A 20579-nucleotide genomic window follows, 5' to 3' on the forward strand; every position below is an offset into this window, starting at 1 on the left:
TTCTGTCCCCTCTTGATTTAGGCCTGGACCCTGGGAAGTAAGACAAAGGTGTGTAAAGGTGCTAAGAGTTGGTGTTTGGGCACCAAAGGCCTCTAATAAACTTAATCTGTACTTCAGAAGTTGAGGACCCAGGTGAGAGACTAAGTAGGGGACTGAAAGAGGAGGAAATACCGAATTGTAGGGGTGCAATGGCAGGGGTATTGAGGACTATGCAGATGGAGCAAGGGTGCCTGGCTGATCTGGCCTTTAAGAAGGGTGGAAGGCTAGAACTCCTTTGCTTGTTAGAAAAGGTTGGCATTTAAGAAAGTGGAACTTAAAAGATTGGGGCAAATAATTTAAATTCCTAAGCACCTTGCAGCTTTACAGATGTGCAAATAAATCAAATTCTGTTAATTTGTTTACCTCCCCCACCATCCCCCTAATTCTCAGGTTCATTGATGGCTGTTTCCCTCACATGTGCATGTTAAAAAACAGAACCGCATTCTGGAAAATCTGGAAAATTATGGTAATGGTGATAGTGGGTAATCCTTAGGTACTTCAAGATTTCAGATGACAGAATGATGTGATTTTTTTTTTTTAATCCAATGCATTCCCCTTAAACTGATGTTCCTTCTAAGTGTGTATTGCAGATAGCTAAATTAGTAGATACGTGTCTTTTCTTCAGAAATAATTTTAAATAACTAATGCCATTCATATCTAACACAGGTATTGTGATCATACAGACCCTTTTATGAAATGGTGCAAGAATATGCATTAACTAGAAAATAAACCTGATACTGAACAGAATGCCGCTGGGAACTCTTGGTTGGGCCCATCCAGTGCATGCTCCGTAAATTTTTATGTTGTTTATATGGTGTGCTGTGGTTTACAGTCTGGTCTTTGCATTAATTTGCCATTGTCTTTCTCTCAAATATTAATGAAGTGTAGGAGTGATTCCATCCCAGACAGACATTTTTAAGGTGAACTTAAAAATAAAGCTTTCCCTTTAAAAAATAATTTTTCTAAGAGACTGAAACTGCTTCATTAGTGATTGCCGGCAAAATCTCCTAATGTCTCCTAAGCTGTTTAAGCTTAGTATTAGAAATTAGGGCTAGAGAATTTAGTTAGCCAGCTCAGAGGATGCAGTCTCTTTAATTTAGGATTTCCCTTTGAGAAAATTATGTAGTTGAAGAAGGAATATCATATTTTAGACAAGGTGGTTTTTGAGTTGTTTTGTATCTCCATCTTGGGCTCTGTACCGCATCTGTATTACTGATCTAGAAATTGTGCATGATTTGAATTAAAATTTTTTGTTTTCAAATTGATAATTGCAACATGGCATGTTAGATTGTATACAGTATTTATTAGAGTTAGGAAAGGTGAAAGTTAGGCTTTTGGAGGCAGTGATTAACTCATCTGTTTTACCAAAGGGCACATAATCAAATATTAGTTACTATGCAATTCGCCAATATAATGAGTTTAGTCAACCCGTGAATACTTTGTTATGAGAGTATTAAATGTTGACACTTTTGCATTTTTAGTCTTAGCTTAAAAAATCCAAAAATACCCTCTCATAACCCTTACCACCCTTTCAGCCATAACATTACATTGCCTTGGTTTCTGCCTTTAATTTCCCCAGGGGTTCTTTTTATTTAGGAAAAGGGTGAAAAATGTATTTGTGTAAGTGCTACACCAGTGCTTCTGTTAAATTCTTTTTCAACAAAGAATATGTTACTTGAACGCCTCATGCACAGGGTGCATATTTTTCTGAAAAGAATGTACCCTGAAAGAAGTAGTTTTTAGTGTGTATTTATTTCATGTCTCCCAGTTTATTTTAGCTTAGAAATTTTCTAATGCTTTGAGTTTGTAACGATTTTTCAGTTAACTGAGCATGTACATAGGTACATACATACATACATACACACACATGTATATGTGCAAATATATATGTACAAAGTAGCCACCCTTTAGAAATTCTTTGTATATTTTAAAACCGTTGTCTTCCCAGTCTGGTATCATAGGTCTCCTTGTCCCCTTTAAAAATGAAACAGAGGGGCGCCTGGGTGGCTCAGTCGGTTAAGCGGCTGACTTTGGCTCAGGTCATGATCTCGCGGTCCGTGAGTTCGAGCCCCGCGTCAGGCTCTGTGCTGACAACTCAGAGCCTGGAGCCTGTTTTGGATTCTGTGTCTCCCTCTCTCTGACCCTCCCCCGTTCATGCTTTGTTCTCTCTCTGTCTCAAAAAAAATAAATAAATAAAATAAAAAACAAACAAAAAAAACGTTAAAAATGAAACGGAAATCTAACCTGAGATACGGAAAATCAGTTTTCAAGGAAAGTTCATTGTAGAATGTTAGTGACAGAGTAAATGTTTGCTTTCTAGAAACTTTCATTAATCCTTGTTAATGTGAGATTAATGTAGAGGTTATGAATATGTGTTCATATGTGAGAAATTTGATGTAGTATAAAATACAAGTGGAAATAATGCCATTTAAAAGATGATTTGGTGAAGAAGATTTATCTTTTCCATTTCTTAGCCGTACATTCCAATAGCAGTTTTTTGTTTTTCTGATCTCATTCTTAAGGAGTCCTTTGCTAATGAGGATTATGCCTATTGATATTTACTGTTTGAAATTAAACCTGAGAAAAAAATAATATATTTATTAAATAACAGTAATAAAGTTATTAACATAAATAGCATGCCTTTATGAAAAAACAACTTTAGCCCCCCCCCCCCCAAATATATTTTCGTGGAAAAGGTGGCATTGTGTTACATTTTTGAAAATCTTTGTAATGTCTGTCTTTATTGGAAGAGATCTGGATTTTCCTGTCCCTATCTTCATTTTGTTGTGATAGCACACATCATGTAGCTTCTGGAAAATTAAATGTGTACACTTGAGAGGGAGAGTTTAAAAGGTCAGTAATGCCGAGATGGAATTATGAAAACAATTTTGATCTTGTAGACCCTGTGAAAGGGTCTTAGGGACCCTGGACCACGTTTTGAGGATCACTGCATTTTAACATTTTAGAAATATGTATGACTGCTAAAAAAAAAAATCTCTTCCCAATTTTCTGGTTTCTCTGTGTACAAAGTAACCATCGATCACAAAATTAACTGTTTATGTGTTGGTAGAACTTAATAGGAAAGGGGAAAGAAAGCTGGTATATAAGCAAAGGACCGTGAAGGGTTTTGGTTTTGTTGTCGAACAGCAGTGATCCCTTTAGTGTCCTCCAACTCATTTACCTCAAACATTCTCAGTGGCCAGGCTTACTTTACAAGCCACCTCTCAAGTGAGAACCACCCCCCCCCCCGCCCCACCACCAGATTTCAGTAGCATAGATTAAAAAAAAAATGTTATAGATGAAGGGATTGTATCTACCACCCCTCTCCTGTTTCTCCAGCTGGGAGGGTAAGGAAAGGGAAATAAAATTTAACGAGCACTTTTACTATGTGCCAGGTGCTTTGCATATGTTATTTCATTTAAATTCCCAAAACAACCCTAGATGGTATTTCTAGCCCCATTTTGCAAATAGAGCAAGACTCAGAGAGGTTAAATAACATGTCCAGAGCACTCAGCATTTAAGTGACAGAGTCTGATCCCAATCAAAGTGTCTCTATTACTAAAGCCCATACAGCACTGTGTCTTGGTTTGTGCTTTGTTTTTCTTCACTTTCTGCAGGTTGAGAATGTGAATACTAACGTTTTTTGGGGGCTCCCTGATAAAAACATGGTGATGATAAAACAATTTGCCCTGGGAGGTTTGCTCTTATGGGATTAACTATCTTTGACAGATTGTATTTTGTAAAGTCAAATAAATACTTTTGTAAGAAAAGGTTTATGTAAGTTTTTTGGTTTTAGTTCTTTGAAAATTAATTGCCCGTGTTTTACTACAGGGTATAGAATTGCCTGCCCCTTTCTTTGTCCTTAGATCTGTCATATAGAACAGTTAGCTATTCCAGAAAGAGAGTTTTTATTTGCTACTCAGTTTGTCATCAAGGTTTGTCAGAACTCCAGAAAGGCAAAGTCCATTCTTAGGAATATTATTTTGTTTCAGGTCACACACTCCCTAAGAGGTAACATCAGCTTGGGTAGGAGGGAATAAGGGGTGGAGGAAGGATGGCTTATGTAGCTCTCTAGGGATTGCTGAGGGAGTATTCTTAGTTCTCTTGTGGGTGCTCTGGTATGATATAGGACCAACTAACTTAGAGTGTGTTGGAATTTCAAAGGTTTCTCAAATTGGAGATGCCAAAATACATGAGTACACGATCCTGAAGTGAGGCTTGATGGAATTCTTACAAACTGACTCAGTATTGCAGTCTTAAAAAGTACTTACACCAGCTGTCGCGTGCGCGCGTGTGTGTGTGTGTGTGATAGAGAGATTTTCCTGTATTTAAAAGTAAAGCCATTCCCCTTAGTGACATCAACCATCTCAACCTAAAAGTAAGGGGCGGGGGACCCCCTCCCCAAACAAATAAGCCTCAGAGTATTTAATAGCTGTCACAAAGCTGGTCACATTAGAGGTGCAGCTGACCCGAGGGCAAATAATTTTCTTTGAAAAGGCTAGCAGTATAGGAGAGGAGTCCTTGTGATAGCTGATAGTGGAGAAAAGTAACAAAAAGCCCGCTGAAAAAATGCTGCCACCTGCAGTCGGCTGTTACAAAGAATGTTGCCCCACTCACTTGGTAGCACCAATAGTCAGCTGATTAGGGTGGCAGGGTAGAACTTAGAACATTTAGAAATATTTCTAAGAAAAATGTTTGGAATTTTTAAAGGAGTTGGGGGTACTTGAAAGATAATCTAGAATTGCTTAGAAAATGAACATTATTAAACACCTTAATCTTTGATGATATCAGATTAATGAAGTGTTACTCTGTAAGACATGTATGTTTATGTGCGCTTTCATATATCTCTTGAATTAGATTGTTTTGGAGGCCACAATATTATATGGTTTGCTTTTTAAAAGACTTTGTGAGAATAGTAAATATTTGTTGTAATGAAATTGAATAATAGATGAGTTTTTCCTTCGGCATAATTTAATGATCGCAGCATTCATTCAATACACTTTACTTCCTTCTGACTTGTGCAGCTTTTTGCAAAAAATTGTTTGAGGGGTTCATCACTTTTCTTAATAAGGGCCTCTTCTTTGGTAGTTAAATCATTCTCTTTTGAAGTACCTGTTATGTTATACCCTTACAGATTAAATAGTGACTAGTCCAACTCTTAGATCCTCAATTATCTTGACTTTTCCTATGATTGGAAAAGTTGTCCAATATCACTGTCATGGAGAGACAAAGATGTTGACTTGATGGACAAGGAGAGCTATGGTGCTGTGAAGCTGGGAGAGATCAATTTTATAAATGGTCAGTTTATGGTAACTATTTTTCCATAGTGATAACCGGTTTCTTTGTATACAACATGTCTGTGAAGGTAGAAAACATTGAGATCTCTTGCACTGAACGTACAGAATATACTTCAGGACTTTCAGAATTATCTCTTATCCACTGGGTTTTTTTCTATCTTAATCTGTGCCTGTCTTGTGGATTTTTAATTACTGTAGGCTTATCGTGCATCTGGTATATAGTAAGGTAAGTTTGTCCTTACTATTCTTCACTTTTGAAGTTCTCTGGGTGTTTACTTTTTCCGTGACTTTTTCCTCATGGGAAAATACATTAAATTAAAAAAAAAATAGAAGTATATCTACTATGTATCTTTTCTTTAATTGTAGTATTCAAAAAAAACTTCTTGACCAAAAGAGGTAAAGGAGACTGGAATATTCATTCTGAAACAGGGATAATATAATCTCTTTGTAAGAAAAACGAAGATTATCATATTACAGTTCTCTAAATTTCTTACCATGAAATTTAGTAGTAACTTGTTTTTAGGGATTGCTCTTTTTAAATTAACTTGGTAAAACTTATTACCACACTTTTCTCTTTCCTTCTATGTTACTAAATATGACTTATTAGGATGAAATTATATTACTCTGAAAGACTTCTTCTAAACTGAATAGTGAGTAGTGTTTCTTCCAGCTCTCTGGCCTGATGATCATCCCTTGGGGGAGATAGTAAGTAGGGTTCAAGTGCCCCATATGTGAATTCTAGGCATTATCTAGTTGTCATTCTCATGTTATATGTCTGTCATCCCTCTCAGATTTCCCAAATGGTAAAGATCTTTCTTTTTGGGAATGAAGACAGTGTCCTGCTTGATGAGTTTTATTCAAGTAGCATAGATAGTGGAAGGCTGAAAGAAAGTCAAAACCTTCATTCTGGATCTTAGGTCAAGTACTCAAAATCTTGAGGTAAATTGGTGTCCTGAAAGTTCCCAAAATTATCTCCTTAAGGTTTAGCCCTTACCTCTGAATGTGGTTGTGAGAGAAGGAAGGTGGAACTGAATGGATGTGCCAAAAAGAAATTTGGGGTTAACTTTCCACATACTGATATTTCCACATATGGATAGTGAGAGGAGGTTTTGTCCCCTGGCCAAATAGGCCAGGACCGACTGATGTCAGTGTGGTGGGAGGCAGTTTTCACTTGGCTGTATGCTTTTCCTAGAGCAATCCAAGGGGGAGTCGTGTGTGTGTGGGGTGAGCGTCTCCTCTCTGGACCATTGTAAGCAGCCACCAAATGACCTCTCGGTCAGGGAGGGTGTGAAGGATTTGTGTGTAGTTCTAAGTTTAAGCTGTAAAGACCCTTTCCCCTTGGTGATTCTGTGTGCCTGTGTGTTTGTGTATGTAAGCATGTTTAATAACCTTACTTCTGTACCAGCTCATTGTGAGCTACTTAGACTGCGGTATATATGTGAGATTTGGTGGGCTTTGAAGTTCTACCAATAGGCATTGCTCATAGACATTGCTGTATTGGGGCATATGTTAGGCACGGATTATTAAATTAAAAAAATTATCTGATCACAGTCACCTGGGTGGCTCAGGCAGTTAAGCGTCCGACTTCGGCTCAGGTCATGATCTCATAGTTTGTGAGTTCGAGCCCTGCCCTGCATCAGGCTTTGCACTGCTGGTGTGGAGCCTGTCTGGGATTCTCTCTCCTTCTCTCTGCCCCTCCCGCGCTCTCTCTCTTTCTCTCAAGATAAATAAACATAAAAAAAAACCTTAAAGAAAACTTATCTGATCAGTGTCTGTGAACGACCTGCCCCAGAGTTGCATTGTTGGTTAGAAGATGTTAGTGGCTGCCTAGAATAAAGGAGGGAAGGGAGGAATTTGTTGAGCACAAAGCCAAGCTGGCCTTGTTTTTTTGTGTGTGTGTCTTTAAAGGAAGAAAACCACTGATCTGGGGATTTGTGTCAGGTATACTACAGGTTCAGAGATGAGTGATTATGGCTTATTAGTGTGATCTAACAACTCCTATAGGTGTGATGGTGGTATACTGCAATACATATTTCCATATAGATGTGTAAAATACTTTAGCATGTCTGTCAAATACCATTGCTTTTTTCCCTGTAAAGTGTGGAGAATGGGAGGCGGGAGGATGTCTGCGTGGTCTGAATGTTTTTACTTGAAAATAAAAACTGTCAATATTTTTTTCTCGCTGCCGTCAAGTACTGCCCATTGCAAAGAATTAAGAAATACTTCATAGCATCTGAATGCAGCAGCTAACCTCTCTCCTCCCTTTCTATCACATAGGTTTCCACTTGAGTGGCACAGTGACAGAACCTGCAATACAATCGGAGCCAGAAACTGTTTGCAACGTGGCCATCAGCTTTGATCGTTGCAAGATTACCTCAGTGACCTGCAGCTGTGGAAACAAGGACATATTTTATTGTGCTCATGTTGTGGCACTGTCTTTATACCGCATCCGCAAGCCAGATCAGGTCAAACTGCATCTTCCCATTTCAGAGACTCTCTTTCAAATGAATAGAGACCAACTACAAAAGTTTGTACAGTATTTGATCACAGTGCACCACACAGAAGTTTTGCCAACTGCTCAGAAATTAGCAGATGAAATTCTTTCCCAGAATTCAGAAATCAACCAAGTTCATGGTGAGTATAGACATTCATTCTGTAAGATGTCTTTTCTGTATTCTTTTTCATTTATAAATTCCTTTCTTCTGCATAAAAATGAATTAAATGTGAATTTAGGTCTTCAGCATTGTTCTTAGTAGCCAAGAGAGATTTAAAAAATTTTTTATTATTAAAGTATTGTTGACAGAGGTTTTTAAGTTTAGTTTTGTATCCTGAAACATTTGTTTCGAAGTGTTTTGTGCATTCTACTAGATAGCAAACCTTTTGTGCCCAGAAAAATTCCTCAGTTGTTAAAGGTTGACTCCTATGCTTTTACATTTGGTAAAATTTCATCAAATGTTAGATATTGGTTGTGGAAAACACAAGACTTATTTAATTCACCTTTGACAGCTTTTATCAGTAAATTAACTTGGACGTACTCTGAATTTTCTTCCCCCATTTTCTTTTAAAATTTATTTTCCAAGAAAGGACATTTCTGACAGGATGCCTCATATTAAGAAAATTAAATTATTCTTAGAAAAATATTACAACTGGGCTGCCTGGGTGGCTCAGTCGGTTGAGCAGCTCAGGCCATGATGTTGCGGTTCGTGGGTTTGAGCCCCGCATCAGGCTCAACTGCTGTCAGCGCAGAGCCTGCTTTGGATCCTCTGTCGTCGCCCTCCCCACCCACCCCCCGACCCTCTCCTACTTGCGCTCTTTAAAAAATAAACAAATATTTTAAAAAAACATATTACAACTTGTTCAGAGAGACTTTAGGATATGATTATCACTGTGTAAGAAATCTCAAAAATGGTTTCTTATAAACACATTTATCAGGTGTTTATTTTGTGATTGCAGATATGTTGACTTACAAGAATGTATGTGCAACCTGTCAGAAATACACCCACAACCTATTTCATGGAGTACATTAAAACAGGATAAATAATATGGCTAAGTTATAGGTGTTATGCTTTAAAAACATTTAGACATAATTTTAAAAATATTTAAAAATATGTTGAGGAATGTAACACAGTCTTGACTAGGCAACTCTGGGGCCTAACATTTTTGCATTTCTTTAGTTATATTGATTTGAGATACAGGACTCAATCTATTCTTTTAGGTTTCTAAAAAGTCCTTAATTGCTATAGTGAATGTAAATATTTAAGGAAAGGAGGTTTAATATTATTTCTTGAAAACTTTTAAAATTGTGAGGTAAAACATGTAGGAAAGTGCATAAAATATGAATATGTAGTTTTAATAAAGTGAACCAACAACACAGGTCCCAGAAATAGACTGCTGTCAGCACTTGAGAGGGTTCCATATGTCCCCTTTCTGTCACAAGCTCCTTTCTCTTCCCCATGGTAACTAACCACTGCCTGGCTTTTATGGTAATCACACCTTGGTGGTTTGTGTTTTGTTGTTGACATCATTAAACACTAGTTGAGTTTTATCTGACTTCTTTCATTGGAATCATGTTTGTAAGGTTAATGCATACTGTTTCATGTACCTGTAGTTCATTCATTTTCATTGCTCTAGAGCAGCACTGTCCAAGAGAAATATAATGTGAGCCACTTGTATGGTTTAAAATATTGTAATAGCCTATTTAAAAAGAAACAAGTAAAATTAATTTTAAAAGTGATTAATCTCAATATTCATAAATATCAAGTCAACAAAAAGCTGATACATTTTACCCTTTTTTTCGTATTTCAGTCTTTGAAATCTGGTGTCTGTTTTATACTTACGGCATACCTTAAACCCCCCATAGTCACAGTGTTGCAAGTGCTTAATAGCCACGTGTGGCTAGTGGTTACCTTATTTACTGGACAGCATAACTCTAGAATAGTCTAGCCCTGAGAACATCACCGTTTGTCCATTCCACTGTTGATCGATCTTGTTTTGAATAGAGCTGCTGTGAACATTCTATTACAAGTCCCCTAGTGCTATAAGATACTTTGAAAATGGTTTTTATGTCAGAGGGACACCCCCATAGCCATACTTCTTCTAGTACTCCCCATATTAGGCTCAGTTTTATTAGAGTGGTATCACAAGGTGTGTAAAGCATTTTACTTGGTAGAGCCTGCCCTTGTTAAATACAATATTGTAAACAACTGTGGCACTGAAGTACCTTTGACCCACCAAAGGACATGCACTCAAGGGTCGTTCAGGTAGGCTTCTTCTTTGTCATACTACCTCCCTCAATCTTACTGCTTTGTGAAAATTTAGGCTAGCTAACAATCATCTCAGATTTCTCAGGAGCCTATCCTTGGCTTTTTTATTAAATTGTTCAGTGGAGGCAGAAGAATAGGATATACCATTTCTTCAAACTTGTATGTGTTCTTCAAACTTTTATTTCCAACCCCCGCCCCCCGAATTTATATAATCCATTAGGGTTACTTTGTTCTCTGAGTTTTAGTTTAACCATAGGTCCACACCAACAATCATTTGTTCTGCATGGGTCTTCCTTGTTTTGAAGAATAGCAGCCCCCAAAGTTTCTTGTCTAAAAGCTTTGAAAATTCATTTTTATGTTCAAATAGTAAGACTAATGAATTAATGTAATGCAGAGTTGGGTGCAAGAAAGTGTTCCTATGATATTTATATTTCTTTCAGAATTTCTAAAATAAGAAGAAAAAGTTTTCTAAGGAAATAGCAAGGGCAGAATGCAGATTAGCTTTAGGCTTAGTGTGATTTTCACATAACTTGTATGAGAACAGCTTAACTAGAGCAGTGAACTTGAGCAGTTTATCCCACCAGTTTCTTCTTCACTTAATTTATCATCAGATTTGCTCCCAGCCTGGAAATGGGCCAGTTACATGAGCTGCCTTCTTGCCTTCTGTCCTTGTATGATACATGGTAAAGAGAAGACAGGTAGGAAGCAGGCCATGACTTTAAGTGACAAAAGGGGAACCCTGGAGAGTGCTATTTTAACTGTTAGATTGGTGCCTTATTAGAGAGTGGGATTAAAAATATTTTGCGGTTATTTGACCACATGATTTCACCTGCCTCCAAACATCTGTACATAAAGCATTCTCCGGGGCGCCTGGGTGGCGCAGTCGGTTGGGCGTCCAACTTCAGCCAGGTCACGATCTTGCGGTCCGTGAGTTCGAGCCCCGCGTCAGGCTCTGGGCTGATGGCTCGGAGCCTGGAGCCTGTTTCCGATTCTGTGTCTCCCTCTCTCTCTGCCCCTCCCCCGTTCATGCTCTGTCTCTCTCTGTCCCAAAAATAAATAAAAAACGTTGAAAAAAAAAAAAAATAAAGCATTCTCCAAATCATTAAAGCAGTGCTTTTTTGTATGGTCTCTTGGGTGTAGTTTTTCTTTGAGTAGAAAGATGTCTTAAACACAAATATTGATAGAGTTAATTTTTCTTTAAGGAAAAGCATCACTTTTACTTGGCCAGATAATAGAGTTGGGATACGATTTAGTTTCAGTTATCTTAATAGGTATCTTAAAGACAAGTTTGGCTTCCAAATCCTTTTTAGAAGAAAGTCATAATTTAAGGAAATACAAACTATGTTGGTAACAGGTTATTCATTTTTCTTAAGAACTTATTTATCCTAATGTTGCTTAAAATTCTATTAGTTGCTTTTCCTTATTATAGTTGACCCTTGAACAACATGGATTTGAACTGCACAGATCCATTTATACCTGTATTTTTCCCGTAAATATATGTATAGTACTATAAGCGTATTTTCTATTACAATTTTCTTAACATTTTATGTTCTCTGGCATATTTATGGTAAGGATACAGTATATAATACACATATAAAATACATGTTGATCGACTTTACCTTATTGGTAAGGCTTCTGAAAGTCAGTGGTAGGCTATTAGTAGTTACCTTTTTGTGTAGTCAGACATTATACATGGATTTTCCACTGTTTGGGAGGTTGACCCCCCAACGCTTGCATTGTTCAAGGGTCACTGTATTTTGAAATATTTTCTTTCTGCAAGAATTTTATCCTGAGGAGTTAAAAGCTTTCTCAAGATGATTTCAGGCATATTATTCCTAACAATTTCCTTTTTAACTTGATATTGCATATTTATAATTACAGTAGTTTCTAGATGAAGAAACTGAAGAGAATGTGTTAGTACATCCAAGCTCACAGACTGAGCAAAGGTACTTGGAATATAGACTTAGTTATTGTAATAGTTCATTCGTTGTCAGATTTTTTTTTTCATTTCTTTGTGTTTTCATAACATTCCCCCCCACACACATAATTTTGATTAGATTATAAAACTAACTACTGTATGCTAAATAGTGGCTGTAAGATAGTGATGTTAATGGCCCTCCAAGGAGATTTCCCATTATATCCTGCATTTTTTTTCCCAGCAAAATTGTTTGCTTTCAGTTTTATATTCTAATAAAACTTTCCAGCTTCCACATTCTTAAAAAAGATGCTGGTGTCTTCGCTAAGTACTTTTCTAAATTTACTGATTTCCAAGTGCTAGTCCTCTCTCTTACTTAACTCAGCCTTTTTTGGTCCTTTACGTTTTGTATTAAAGGAGGTGTATTACATAGATTGGTAAATCGTGGTGTAGAGACAGAACATCAGACTTAAAATCTGAAGGCTTAGAGTCCAGTATTGTCTCTATTATGTATGCATTACTTGAGTAACCTTGGGTGAAGCTCATTTTTTTCTCATTTACAGTGGTCATGCTCTTCTCTAACAGCATTGGAAGAATTTTAATAAGGAATACACGTATAATAATAATAATAGAAATATTACTGAGTTTACCTCATGTTTAGTGTATCTGGAAGTTCTCATAGAAGAGGGTAGAAACCAGTTGGTGAATGATATCACAGTTGGAGGTCATCTTACTTTACTCTGACTTTCTGTCATGTATTTCTTCTCCTTCCACTTTCTCACTTGTGCACTTTTTCCCCCCCCCCCCCCTTCCTATGAGCTAGCCTGTAGTGGGCACACTACAGCAAAGAGGGACAGACTAAGCGGAAGCTGGTATTGGTCTTGGCTGGGAGCAGAGTGTGTATGTGTGTGTGGGGGGTCATTTCAGTGGCCCTCTCACTCCTAGAGCCTGAGCTGTCCCAAAAGTAGGGTAGACTCCTCCCTGATATCACTGTCATGTGCCCAGAGATACCATTTCAGTCAGCTAGAAGCAGAAGGAATATATTCACATGTTAGATGCACTTGACACATGACATCCAAGATCTCTTCCACCTCTGATTCTGTGACTTTGGTGGTGGTATTTCTACAGAGACACAGGAAGCACCTGGTATCATACTGCAAAAGGTGCACCTCCTGTTGTTCTACTCAAGTGTGCACTTACGTGTTGTTCTTTGATGAGACATTTGAATTTGTTTGAGCATGGTTCGAATAAAACCAACATCATAAATTCCATTCATGCCTGCTAGTCCTGCTTAACTTAGCCTCCAAATGCCTCTGTGTCCCAGCCATCTTATATATCAGTCTATTCAGGCTCTCTTAGATATTCCAAACAGACAAGCAGACCTACTCAGCAATCCTGTGTTCACTGTGTAGCTTACTTTTAGTTGATTGTAAACTCCATCAGGTCCGAAACTATGACCTGTGTGTGTATCTTGGTGGCCTCCCTAAGGGCAGTACTTAAGAAGCAGTAGACACTCGGAATTTGTTAAACAAAAAGTAACACTGTCATTTTTCGTTCTGTTTTGTTCTTAGCAGGAACTTGGAGATTTATTTTTGTACACATACGTGTTCCAAATCTAGCAGTGAGCGACAGTCGGAGTTGTTTGATGGAGGCCTTATGTCACATCTTTCTTCCTTTTGTTCCCCTGTGGATGGTCATGTTCATTGTAATTGGCTTGCATTAGCAACCAGTTTTTACAAGTATCCTAGGGAGATAATTTGGTTATTACAAGCATATTCTTTCTTTCGTAGAACACTCAGGCATTGACATTTGGTGAAACAAAGGTATGATCTACTGGTGATTAATACAATTTGCAAATATTCTGTAGGAGAGAATTGAATTTGCTGTCCTAAAGTGCAGCAGTGTGAAACTTAGAGAAATTTTAAAACAATTTTAAAAAAGTATGTTGGAAAAATATATAGTAATATAGAACTGTGTGAAGATAAAAAGACAAATCCGGATTGGCTCCTTCATCAACCAGCTCCTTCCTTAGTGTCTCCAACAGTTCCCTTATTCCTCAAGGCAACTACTGCTGACTGTGTGGTTTGTATTCTTTGAGACAGCTTTCTTTGTGCACACACATACGTAGTTTTTAAAAAACAATTAAACATATTTTTCTCCCTTTTGCTTTTTTCTCTTAATATATGGTGTATATCTTATGTTAGTACAGACGTGTCTATTACTGTTTTAAATGCTGTGTAGTATTCCATATTATGGATACATTTAACTACTAACTTACTGAATAATTTTGAAGTTGCTTTTGTTTTGTTTTTGTACTGTGTGCAGTACCACTTCAACCATTGTGTGTGTGTATGTGTGTGAATTTGTGCAAATATTTTTGTTTTTTTGTTTTTAAGTTTATTTATTTTGAGAGAGAGAGAGCACATGAGCAGGGAAGGGGCAGAGAGAGAGGGTGAGAGAGAGAGAGGATCCCAAGCAGGTTCTGCAGTGTTAGCTCAGAGCCTGACATGGGGCTTGAGATCATGACCTGAGGCAAAAATCAAGAGTCCTTCTGAGCCACCCAGGAGCCCCTGTGCAAGTATTTTTGAATAATAGATCCTTAGTAGTAGAAATGCCAGAACAAGTGGTACATGCATTTTTTAGTAAGTACTGCCACATTTCCCTCAAAGAATCACTGGGTTTATTTAAAAAAAATTTTTTTAAAAATATTTATTTATTTTTGAGAGACAGAGACAGAGCACAAGTAGGGGAAGGGCAGAAAGAGAATGAGACACAGAATACAAAGCAGGTTCCAGGCTCTGAGCTGTCAGCACAGAGCTCAATGCAGGGCTCAAACTCACAAACCATGAGATCATGACCTGAGAGCCAAAGTCGGACGCCTAACCAACTGAGCTACCCAGGTGCCCCTCACTAGGTTTATTTTTAAGTTTTGACTAAAACTAGATGTTTCTCTAATAAGATTTAATTTTTTTTTTTTTTTTTTTTACAAAATTGATGGAATGTATATGACCATGTACGTATGACTATCTTCATATGAAAAAGCATTTCACTTCAGCAAAAGAAGTAATCTTAGAACTTCTGTGTCTTCATTTGGAGGAATCACATCTCTAGCCCATGAGGAATTTGCTAGGGTAATACAGAAACAGCCAAGTTACTTTCAGCCCAGTATGCTTCATTTTTTGTCTTTTCACCTCCAAATCTTGCCTTCCCTCATACCATATAGTCATCTCTGACACTGTCTTCACTCTCATGCTTTTCAAAGGATAGCTACCAGCTGTGATCAGTTTCCTCGCTAGTCCTCTGTCCTTGACCTGACCCTAAGTCTGTCCATGTTGGCTCTATGAGCTTCTTGTGCCCACCTCCCCCATAAATGGGGTTTTCACTTTTTCTGAGACTCTGCAGAGTGTTGATGATCTTAGAAGTTAGCCTATGTAGGGGCGCCTGGGTGGCTCAGTCTGTTAAGCGTCCGATTTCAGCTCAGGTCACGATCTCGCGGTCCGTGAGTTTGAGCCCCGCCCACGTCGGGCTCTGGGCTGATGGCTCGGAGCCTGGAGCCTGCTTCCTGGAGCCTGCTTCCGATTCTGTGTCTCCCTCTCTCTCTGCCCCTCCCCCGTTCATGCTCTCTCTCTGTCTCAAAAATAAATAAACGTTAAAAAAAAAAATTAAAAAAAAAAAAAAAAGAAGTTAGCCTATGTTTCCTTTGCTCTCCAGCTCTGTTACTGCAGATAGCAACTGAATCTCTTCAGACCTCAGTTTTCTTATTTATAAGACATGGACAATAAAGAGTTACCTGTTTTATAAGGTCAGGAAGGTTAAAGGAGTAAATTTGAATTACTGTTATCACTGTCATGGTGATGACTCAGTTGACATGCGTCTTCAGGGCAGTGAGAGTTGAGGAAAATATTTGTGAGCTGTTTTTTAAACAACGTCATTTAAATAATCTGAGCAAACCATTCTCGAAGCTTGCAAACATAGTAGATTTCTTTTAATAAATCTGAAGAGTTAGGTAATGTAAAGACAAGACTTCCTGAGAACTTTGCATTTAAATATTTATATTTGTGTACCAAGTAATACATTTTTAGCTTTTAAGTTGCAGAAAGTGACCTACCTGTTATGCACACTATGTTTACATTCTGCATTTTTATTTTTATTTTTTATTTTTTTTTCAATATATGAAGTTTATTGTCAAATTGGTTTCCATACAACACCCAGTGCTCATCCCAAAAGGTGCCCTCCTCATTACCCATCCCCCACCCTCCCCTCCCTCCCACCCCCCATCAACCCTCAGTTTGTTCTCAGTTTTTAACAGTCTCTTATGCTTTGGCTCTCTCCCACTCTAACCTCTTTTTTTTTTTTTTTTTCCCTTCCCCTCCCCCATGGGTTTCTGTGCATTTTTAAATGAGCCTGGAGAGTGTACAAATACTGTATCGCTTTTTCACCCATATAAGACACATGCTTATTTCTGTACATGAATAAACATATTATTGAGCTTCTGAAGGAAATTAAGTGATAATAAGAGATGAGTAATAAAGTCAGATGAGAGGAAAGTAATAGAGGAAGATCTATAAACCCTGACAGGTCTTTCTATGTGAGTTCCCTGAGCTATATGGTGATTGCAGTACTACTTATTCTCTTCTTTCGCATTGAACTGAAGGGAAGGTGGCTTGCTGAGGGAGCCCAGCCTGGCACATGCCAGGGCTCCCTCTGTCATTAGCCTCCCGAGATAAAGACCATGGGCCGACCTCTAACAGCTTCTGGAGCTGACCATTGAGAATAGAAGGTGAGGAAGGATCTGGCTTTTGAAGCCATCACAATTGTAGGGTGAAAGGAAGGCATTGCCTGCCACTACTTTGAAATGAGGATTTAAGGAATAATAAAATTTGAATCTTTTTTCAAGTGTGTTTTTATTCAATGCATGTTATTTTTCAGCAATCTCCTAATTCTTGTTTTTTCTAAAGAAAGAATTTTTTTTGGAGTCTGAATCACTAAAGTTTGCTGCTTTGCCTTTTCCCTTGCGGTGCCAGTGGTTGATGTCAGGATTTTGCCTTCAGCTTGTAAGACAGGTGTACCGGTGCTTTTTTAAGTTGCAGACTTAATGTTGCCTAGCTTTAGCAGCGGGCACTGAAATTTTAGGAGATGGCATTTTTCTAGGTGCCCTAAAAGAGGCTGAATTAATCACCTCTACAGTGTTGACATCTGTTGCCTACATTCTGCCTTTATAGATTAAATTTAACAATTTTAACCAAAAAAACCCTCACTTCTGCATAAATATAAATAGTTAAGGCATTATTTAGACTACTGTATTGTTAAAGCAGTTAGGTCACAGTTAAGGTGAAGAGGTAAAGTAAAGCTTTTCATTTCCTTTTTGTTCGAATTGTTTTCCAGCAGATTAAGCCAAGAAAAGAAAGCATTAAGTTCCCTATTAGAACCCAAAGCTGTGAATAATTCCACATACCAAACATAGCATAAGCCAGTTGTGAATGTGTCTCAGTTTCTCAGTTTAAAATTTACAGAATGGTTTGCTGCCGCTTACTGCTTAAAAGCAACTGTTTCCTTGACATGAGACAGATATTTCATTTGGTGTGTCTTAAATATGCTTCATTCAATACACTGGAGAGGTGTCTGTTTGCTGCTTCTGAACCCTGAATACTTTTCAGTATGAAGACCCACAAAGTGCCAACATGTTTAACATTCTCTCCAAATATAGAATAGTTCCCCTACCCTGCTGGCAAACATTCTGAGTCAGTAGTTCTGAAGTGGTGCCTAGGTATCTATTTTTTCCACAAGGTGCCTCAGGAATCTTGATAGACTCTTAATTTTGAGAACTGCCCGGATAAGGGGGTTTTGATACTGAGATAAACCAAATCAGGTATCAGACAGGGGAAGCCAAGGACATGGACCAAGTGCCCCTCCATGTTCATGAATTCTCTTTTTGCTCTCTTTCTATGGTATTACATAACTAACATAAGAGGGTAAATCAAATTCACACATCTCTAGCTGGGAATGAGAGACAATTAAACTGTTTGACTTTTTTCACTAGATAATTTCACTTTCCCTGAAGGCTTGAAACTTTGAAGAATTAAGCTTTGGTAATAAAATGCTCACAAGGATTAATTATACAGTTGTAAACTTACAGCGTTCGTAATTATAAATATAAATAAGGGTAAAAAAAATATGATAGGTTTTAAAACCTTTTAATGGACCATTTAATTTACATACACAGATTCTGGTTCCTGCCCAACTGGGGGACTATTTAATAGCAAATGTGTAAATACGTGAATAATGTTTTTCTTTGCATACCTTTCTCAAAGCTAAACACTGAGAGGTTTTCTTTGTTGGTAGATAGCCACTAACAAGTAGAAATAAATTTTGCAAGTCTACATTTTATACAAGGCTTAGGCAACACTTTAATACTTGTAATCAAGACATATTAGGATTTAAATAGTTAAGCATTAAAGTTTACTAAATGAATCTGTTCTTTTAAGGAGGTTATTATTGTAGACATTTAATTTCCTGGTCTATAATGTATAGTATTACATATTCCTAAAGTGTTGAGTTGTGTTTAGAGTAAATTTATGTTTTATTTACCAACTGGTTGTGTTTACTTGCATTCTTATTACCAAGTGAAGATGTTTTCTATGCAGTCACATGAAAAGATTTCTAATTCTTATCGCCTAGTTAATTTTTTATTCCTCCATTATACAGTATTAGGTTTGAGGAAGTGGGAGGCTTGAGGATACATAGTTTTTCCAAGCTGTGCCTAGAACTGAAGTCTTCCGAGGTCTGATCTAGGATTAGGTCTTCTCGGCTCGTGTGTAGACGTTATTAGATAGATTATTTGCAGTAAAATTTTATCTGGGCCATTTTGCCTCTGCAGTGTCTCCTCCTTCCCCACACTCTTTAAGAAATACGTTAATTCTAACACTAGCTTACCAAACCTAACCTGCTTTTCCTGACCTCAACATGAAAACTGAAAAACCCTCAGTTTTGTTAAAAACTTGAGAAACATTATTCATATATTTATACATTTTCTTTTAGATGTCTTCCCAGCTAGTCAAGAATATCTGTGTGTAAATTAAATATCCCATTAAAGAAACATAAAAAATTATCATATTTTTAAAAATACGAGTGTTTTAAAACATATTGAATTTTAAGGAAAAATTCATTGTTATAATTCAAGTCAAATAAACGTGATTTCTGGAATATTCTTTGTAACATTTTTCTCTTTTAGTATGAAAAAAATAAGAGTGGAGTATATCCTGAAGTTCTTGTAGAGTGTCTGAATGTTGACCCCTTTGCCACTTTAGGCCAATAAGACTGGTTTTTTTTTCCTCTAAACCACATTGAAATCTACTTAAAATATTTGGAAATTGATGTGGCATATAGAAAAGCCAAGTCTCAACATGGCTCTGACCCAAGCAATGAAGGGTAGCATGCCTTCTACTATACCAGGACGGTCCGTCCCCATCTCAGTCCTTTAGGGACAGGATTCCTTGTAGGTCTTGGTCTTCAGTGCCCAATAGAGAACAACTGAAAAGTGAGGAGTATTGGGGGAAGTAACCACTGTGAGGATAGAAATTGACTTTCTTTAGTTCAGCTCATCAGAAGGAACAAAGAGTAGATAATCAGTAGCTTGTCAGAATTTTCCCTAAAAAGAGGTTAAAGAAGGATGTGTCAGATTGCCCAGGAGGGTTTTAGCAAGATACTGGACAAAGCTTAAATATGAAAGTTGACATCCTATCATTGAGTTGTTGGGCAAGTCTCTTCTGGTGCATTTAAAGAATCTATAGGGGCGCCTGGGTGGCTCAGTCAATTAAAGACATGACTCTTGATTTTGGCTCAGGTCATGATCTCATGGTTCATGGGATTGAGCCCCGTGTGAGTCTCTTTGCTGTCAGTGGAGCCTGCTTGAGATTCTCTTTCCCTCTCTCTCTGCCTGTTCCCTACTCACTTGGGCATGCACGCATTCTCTGTTAAAAAAATAAACTTAAAAAAAGATGAATCTATAGTTGTCGTTGTGCATTTGTATTTGTGTGTGTCTCTTTCTCTAGAATCAAGGAGATGGGCTGGATTAGGGGCTCTCAGTCCCTGTGGGATACAGATGTAGCCCCATTAGTTAACTCTTCACAGCACTGTGTGTCCTTAGATCTTCCTGTGAAAGAGAGAAATGTGTTAATAAGTGCTTGCGAACATCCCAGTATCTTTCCTTAGATTTGTGTTTGATTTAGGGCTGACAATGCCTGTCTTGATGTCGTCAGGGTTCAACTTTAGCTCCAAGGTTCTGGGATGTATTCTTTAGAAGAGGAGAGAACCAGGAGACTGTGGATTTGGCACTGTGGCTCTGGACAAGTCCTAATCACCGTGAACTTGTTTCTGCTTCTGTAGAATAGGGATCATGATCTTAACTCACCTCTAGGGGACGTTGTAAGGCAAAAATGAGATAAATGTGAAAATGCTTTAATGGTTCTTCTTTGATAGGAATCTTTCTCTTAGGGGAGGAATGTACACATGTCTTTCTCCTCCCTCCTTCTCCCCCGTTCCAGTACTTGACTGCCTGATAGAGGC

At 37.8% G+C, this 20579-nt stretch overlaps 1 protein-coding gene across 7 annotated transcripts in view; it reads left to right on the forward strand.

Annotated features, from left to right (window-relative positions):
- The window catches only part of ZSWIM6 (zinc finger SWIM-type containing 6), a 198593-nt gene that overhangs the window by 116026 nt on the left and 61988 nt on the right, over positions 1–20579 (forward strand). For all 7 annotated transcript variants that reach the window (XM_049649510.1, XM_049649504.1, XM_049649506.1 and 4 more), the window contains one exon: positions 7614–7970. In XM_049649510.1, the coding sequence (XP_049505467.1) occupies positions 7614–7970 (357 nt within the window). The remainder of the gene's footprint in view (positions 1–7613; positions 7971–20579) is intronic.

This window comes from Panthera uncia, assembly GCF_023721935.1.
Source record: "Panthera uncia isolate 11264 chromosome A1 unlocalized genomic scaffold, Puncia_PCG_1.0 HiC_scaffold_17, whole genome shotgun sequence".
Taxonomy (NCBI): Eukaryota; Metazoa; Chordata; class Mammalia; order Carnivora; family Felidae; genus Panthera; species Panthera uncia.